Source organism: Aplysia californica, unplaced genomic scaffold (assembly GCF_000002075.1).
Source record: "Aplysia californica isolate F4 #8 unplaced genomic scaffold, AplCal3.0 scaffold01087, whole genome shotgun sequence".
NCBI lineage: Eukaryota > Metazoa > Mollusca > Gastropoda > Aplysiida > Aplysiidae > Aplysia > Aplysia californica.
Window position 1 is genome coordinate 103,832 of NW_004798357.1, and position 6,884 is coordinate 110,715.

Sequence of the window (6,884 nt, forward strand, 5' to 3'; positions counted from 1 at the left end):
AATCAAACATCTATCGTCCTTATCCCTCCTCCTTTTTTTGTATGTTACTCTTCAGTAACACCTCTAGTCTTTATGACCTGTTTGTGTTGAAAGTGCTGTGAAATGAGTCAAAGGTAGGCCTACTTGGGCTATCGGAGATACAGTGGAGTCGGCTAAAACAGAATTCTGCGCCAGTACAGACACTTTTTAAAACTAAAATAGAAGAAGAAAAAACAAATTGTGGATTTTCTTTTCGTTTGATCTGCTGCTGTTTTCGGATTAACAGTGTTCACTTTAAGTGGAATTCACTGCAAAAAAAACCCCAACAACCCCGAACAAAACAAAAAGCCAATCTTGTAGTAATATCTGTTTATTTTAAAAATTCATCTTCCACAAATAGAATGAAAAAAACAGGGCAAAAGTCATGGTAAGTATTCAAAGTCAAAGCAATGGGCAACTTTTCTAATGGGTACGCACTTAATAGCTACAGGTTCTGCCATAGAAATGTTATTAGAAGTCAGAATTCTAAACACAAGGCTTTGCTGAAGTGATGAAAATTAACCCTATCCGTATGTCGTGTTTTATTATTGTATCCATACGACGTGGGGAACTTTGTGGTAGAAGTATTCTAAAATGTGAAGAATACAACCGCGGGGGTACAAAATGACCCTAGGGCGCACGGATAGGGTTAAAGATAAATTTTTAAAAATTCAATTTGTAATATTCGTTTAATGTTTTAGATTTAAAAGGGGAACTGAGGCAATAACATTTCGTTAAGATGTTGGTGTTCTACATAGCCCCGAAATAAAACACTTTAGATCACTCACAAAGTAAACTGTCAATTCTTTGCCATGCCATACTGACAGGCCAAAGGGCTAGACCCTAAATGGACGCTGAATCAGAAAAGTAAAGTGTTACAACTTACAAAGTCAGCTATTTCGACCTTGCGCATCAACGATGCCATCAATACCCAAACCAAGCAGAGAGAGAGAGACATCACAACGAACAGAGGAAAACAATTTGTATAAAAAACTTATCTCTTCTTCTTGTAGGAACGGAACTAAATCTCTTGGCGTGTCTGATGGCTCCACCACAGACCCTGGCACTGGTATAACATGCAGGTCATCATAATGCTGGTAAAAGTAACAACAAACACCCACGTTTATTATCACAGCGACTTGTGGGACTTGTGGAATTCTCTGGTAAGGAGGATGAATCGTTGAACAAAAAGTAGGAAAGGCCATTCAGAATTTAGAAATAAATACTTTCACTTTTACAGAGAAAAACAATCAGGTCTGTAGTGCACACAGCGTAACAACAACAGATGTATGAACACACACTCTTCTAGCACAAGAATGTACATGATGATAAAATAGTACATAATTATTATCTTGCACCTACACAAAATAAAAGTAAAATATTAAGAGTAATAAGAGTCATCAAAGATGCCAGTGAGCAAATGAGTAAATTCTTCCGTGGCTAGGATTTTCAAAGAAAGCATTGGAATAAAAAATTGTTACTGTAAATATTAAATAAAAACAAGCAATTATAAGACTAAAACTAAAAAACAAGCAATAAAAGAAAAAAAAAAGGCAAGTATCATTGAAATAAGCTACATTAACATATCTCATGACAAAAACTACATTGCAACATCTAATTGTTGGCTACAAAAGAAAGAATAACGATATGTGAGAAACTTTCTGTATTTTCATCAACCCTCAGTTTCTTTCCATCAACAAAAAATGACTGCAACTCAACACTCAACAGATGGCCGACAAAACAAAAAACACAAGTGATGGTGTAGCGCAAAAGTAATAGTTTCCTTACAATTACAATCCTGAAGTACTGTACTCACTTCACAACCCCAAGAGCACAGACACGGCTCTACATGCTACACCACTGGAGAGAAAACTGTAGGGCAGCTTTGAGGATCTAGAGAGAACAGCACAGTTTGTGTGCACCACCGGACTGACTTTCTGACTGTCATCGATGTAAGGAAGAAGAGGAAGAAGAAGTAGAAGAACAAAAAGAAGAAGAGGAAGAGGAAGAGGAAGAAGAAAGAGTTTCCTATTGAACAGTGATTACTGGTCCCGGGATGAAATTTCACTGGTGCAAAAAAAAAAAAAGAAGACTTTTATTGATCGTTTGCGGTAAGAAAACCCCCCAAAACAAACCCGTTTCAAATAAATGGAAGTGAGAAAGTATATTTGTAAATGGAAAAAAATAGCATCAACAGAGTGAAAATTGCCAGTACCGCTGGTCAGCTCTGTGAGGCAGTACAACATGCGTGACAACAATCAGTAGAACACGGGTCACAACAATTCCAAAACTTTTCATTAAGAATTAATACACTACATTATGCCAAAGAAACAACATAATATATACATTTTCCATGGTTGAAAAATGAATCCGATATTATGAAAATTTTTATTACAAATATTACATGTAATTCTCAAAGGTACAGTCCATTCTTAAACATTAAAAAAAATAAGTTGACTTGAAAAACCCTGTATTTCTTCCTCGTAGGTGGCACATTTCGGGCCATCTGTAGAAAATGAGAAGGTAGAACAAACAAAAATAGCTACAGCTGAGCTCTCCACGACTTACGACTTCCTGCTGGCTGAGCTTGCTGGTCGCGACTGCTGCGTCTGCGGCATGTAGGTCGTGGTTATGTGGGTCATGACCACCAGGGCGGAGGCAGCCACGCAGCCCATGCAGACGTACCAGAGCAGCCAGTGGATGTTGTTGACCGCCCAGTTGGACTGGAGCCCCAGCACGAAGGAGGCAGTGACCAGCGTGTAGGCAAACAGACCTGACGTGGCGTGGTACAGCTTGAGATCTGCCAGCTTCACCTGAAGTGAGAGAGATGGGACACACAAGGGGGAGTGAGACTACTGGGTCTCATCTCTTTTGTTTTAGTAAGTGTTTTAAGGCACTTGCAACTGCATAAGGTCATATGAGCGCCAGAAAATTAGATGTTACAAGAGAGTAACAACCAAAAAAGAAGAAGGGGAGATAAGGATGACAGAAATTTGACAGGAAAGAAGTACAAACCACATCAGAGCACCCGCCAACTACCCACTTTCATCTCTTTCAAAACTAATACAATCACCAAAATGCCAGTGTGGAGAGGTGGACCTAACTGTAGAACACATCCTTCAGCACTGCAGGACACACAGGGCCCTGAGACGGGAAACGTGGCCAACCCCACTGACACTACAGGAGAAGCTATACGGGCCGACGGATGAACTGAGCAGGACGGCCAAATTTACGACAGATACCGGACTTCAAGTGTGATGTGATCGAGAAGAAGACGAAATCTCTTTCAACATTCCAGGGAAGCCAAATCTCTGTTTGTTCAGGCTTTTTCCGGTTTTTTTTTCACACACTTGCAAAGGAAAGGGGAGAGGTAAGAGAGACGTTTTTGTTTTGCTCATTGAAAAACTTTACAAGGTTCGTATCCGTTTTAGGTGAGATGACATGCTCCACTCATTTTCAGTTTAAAAAAAAATCATTCGGCATCCCTGAACATTCTTACGCTAAGGTTGGAAAAGTACATCATCAATGCTGATAGACATCAGAAATATCAATTGAACTATCAAGAAAGTTCTTCTTTTGAAAAATTATTTTATGAATCATATAAATTTGAAATGAATTATTACTATTATGACAATCAGTAACAAGGTCACTGGCAGCTGTGACGCTGCAATTAAGTGCTTTGCAGCTGCAAGCAGGAAGACCCGAGTTCTATTCCCGAGCGGGGAGAATTTTTATTGAGCATCTCAATCTTTCTGCTGGGATGTTGTATCCCTCTCAGAATAGATTGGCCTTGACAGACAGTTGAAGCCAGCCCCCTAAATAATCGAAATTGTATTGATGGGGGTATAAAAAACGCTTATACAGTTGACTCCCTTAAGTTGATCTTTGGTTAAGTTGATCTTTTTCTCGGGTCCCAGTACCTCTTCTTCTTGACAGTTCTCAACGGTGAAGTTGAACTACGGATGAGTTGTTGAACTACGGTGAAGTTGAACTACGGATGAGTTGATCTAATTTTCATTCACCCGACGACATCAACTCATCCGTTACAATCGAGCGTATTTACTCGGTCAACTCCTGAGCTTTTGTCTCACCTTGATAAATCCCCCGACATACTTGTAGTACTTGGCCAGAGCGCCCCCGCACGACTGGGCGCAGCAGTAGGCCATGGTAATGATGCCGATCAGGCCGTGCCACGTGGTGAAGTGATCCTTTCCCGCTCTGTCTTTGTTCACATAGATGGCAGCCACTCCTGATCACGAAAGAAAAAAAACAACAACCGAAAAAGGGTCTTGATTTATAGAAATAGAATCATGAAATCTCACCAAAAACTATTTTTGTTCATGATAAAACTTGAAAATTCTCATCTCTTGACCTTAATGTTAAGAGATTTACAGAAGCCTCACAAAAACTCATTTCTGTAGATTATGAAACTCTGAAATCATAATAATAAATAATAATAATAATAAATTACACTTTTATTTGTCCCAGAAGGGCACTTTGTTTTACAATGGCAAACATACATACATAAATACATAATTATAAATACGTACATACGTAAATACATACATACATAAATACACACTATTACACAAATACAGAACAGTTTACAAACAATGCCACTGTCGGTTGCCACTGTGCAGCGCCCTGTAATTTGAGCTAGGGTTGTCGTGTCTTGCTCAAGGACACACTCCAGTGACCACCCATCTGATCCCCGTGTCACCGACACTTGCTTGACATTGCTTGAGTCAAAACTCACTACTCCCTTAGCCACTGGAGCCCCCTTTTGATCCAAAGAAATTCTGAGAAGAAAAGGAGACTTGCTTCCACAGGCCCAAGATAAGACAAGGGCAAACTCCAGAACAAATGTGGTCGTCCATCCCAACAAGATGTGACGAGAAAAAGGGGGAAAAAATTGGAAATATATGGCCAGAAATAATAACGACACTTAAACAACCCCATATCATTCAATATGTGTCACGACGTGGTGGATTATGGGTATCATGTTAAAGCCGGTTCACTTGCTTTGCTTTTGGTTTAAAAAAATATATCCATCTATGTTGAATAGAAGTTGTAATATTTGCGATTGAAGGAGGTTAGGGTGGCCTGGTTTCAGAGGTAAAACTAATGAGAAAATGGCCACCAAAGTTAGGTAACTTCCATTGCTAGAGCATTTAGAAATTGAAATTTACATTTTTTTTGTGTGTGTCTTTAATCAATGTTTTTCAGTAAAATCTACACAGAAATGTGTTTTTAATGGGCATAAAAGGTGTCGGGCCCCCCCCAAAAAAGAAAATGAGAAAAAAATTGCCCATTTCTTTGATTTCATTACGTTGACGAGCATCTGATTTCACCACTAAGCCTCACATATTCCATCTTCGTTAAAAAGACCGAATTCGAAATTAATTTGTAAAAATGTAAAAGGCGTTTAATGCTTCAAACAAGCATTTTAAAAAAAAGTAAACGCTTACCTTAATGAATGTCATATCATGGGAGCAAGAAATGCCAGCTTCTGAGGCAGGTGTAGTGATTATTATTATGGTGCACACTAGTGCTGGGCGGCGAGGTTCCCTATTCTTGCAAGCTAGGAATCCTAGGAATCAACTCCGAACCCAATTACTAACTTTCTAATGATGTGATTTTTTTTCGATGATTACCCGGTTGGCTCCGGACATCTTCGGGATTTTGGATGGCCTTGATTTTGGAACACTATAAAGCATCAACTTTTATTTTTCAAAAATAAATTCCAAAAAAAAAGAGAAGATTTTTAATAATTAAGGTAACTGGTGACCGTTGGTTTACATAAAAAGGAGTCGACACTTTTCTTCCGTAGCATCAATCGTGGGAACCGGTTCCGGTTTCGATTCTTCGCCCAGCTCCAGTGCACACGTTACAAGCCAAAAAAGTAAGTCTGATCTACACATGGGATCCATTGAGTATTTTCATCCTTCTGCACTGACGTATCACACTCATTTCTGACAATGAGTACTGATAATTTCTGACAATGAGTGTACTGTTAATTTCTGACAATGACTGCTGTTAATTCTTGACAATGAGTACTCTGACAATCAGTATGAGTACTGTTAATTTCTGACAATGAGAGTACTGTTAATTTCTGACAATAAGTATGAGTACTGTTAATTTCTGACAATGAGAGTACTGTTAATTTCTGACAATAAGTATGAGTACTGTTAACTTCTGACAATGAGTGTACTGTTAATTTCTGACAATCAGTGTATTGTTAATTTCTGACAATCAGTACTGTTAATTTCTGACAATGAGTGTACTGTTAATTTCTGACAATCAGTGTATTGTTAATTTCTGACAATGAGTCAATGAGTGTACTGTTAATTTCTGAAAAAGAGAACCGCTACAGTTAATTTCTGACAGTGGGTACTATTAACTTCTGACAATGAGTAGGCCTACTATTAACTTCTGACAATGAGTACTGTTAATTTCTGACAATGAGTACTGTTAATACGCTGTCAATTGATAAAAGCAAGAATATTTTTTTCTTGTAATGTATCAAGAAGAATTTGAACTTTCCAAATCTCATGTCACATGTAACTGAAATTTGTCAACTGCCTGTTTCACGAATTGGAAACAGTATCATCTGATAAAACTATATTGCAACAGCACTCTTCCTGCTGAGAACTGAACACACACATGGCAAAATGTAAAAGATACCAATCCAGGTCAATAACCCTAGAACAATACAACTGTGACATCATTACAAATCAACCCCAATAAACTATGGGCAGGTGTGGAGAAACACCATCTGTCATCACTGTCTCTTCTTCTTTTTTTCTTTTTGTCTATTACTCTCTAGAAACACCTCTACTCTTCGGCGCTTATAAGACATATAAATA

At 38.5% G+C, this 6,884-nt stretch overlaps 1 protein-coding gene across 1 annotated transcript in view; it reads right to left on the bottom strand.

Moving 5' to 3' along the window:
- Window positions 1-333: 333 nt before the first annotated feature.
- LOC101859289 (cytochrome b561 domain-containing protein 2) overlaps window positions 334-6,884 on the bottom strand; it is a gene marked incomplete in the record, with an annotated part of 16,881 nt that continues 10,330 nt past the window's right edge. The window contains 2 exon segments of the mRNA XM_035973265.1: window positions 334-2,831; window positions 4,110-4,267. Coding sequence (XP_035829158.1) covers window positions 2,583-2,831; window positions 4,110-4,267 — 407 coding nt within the window.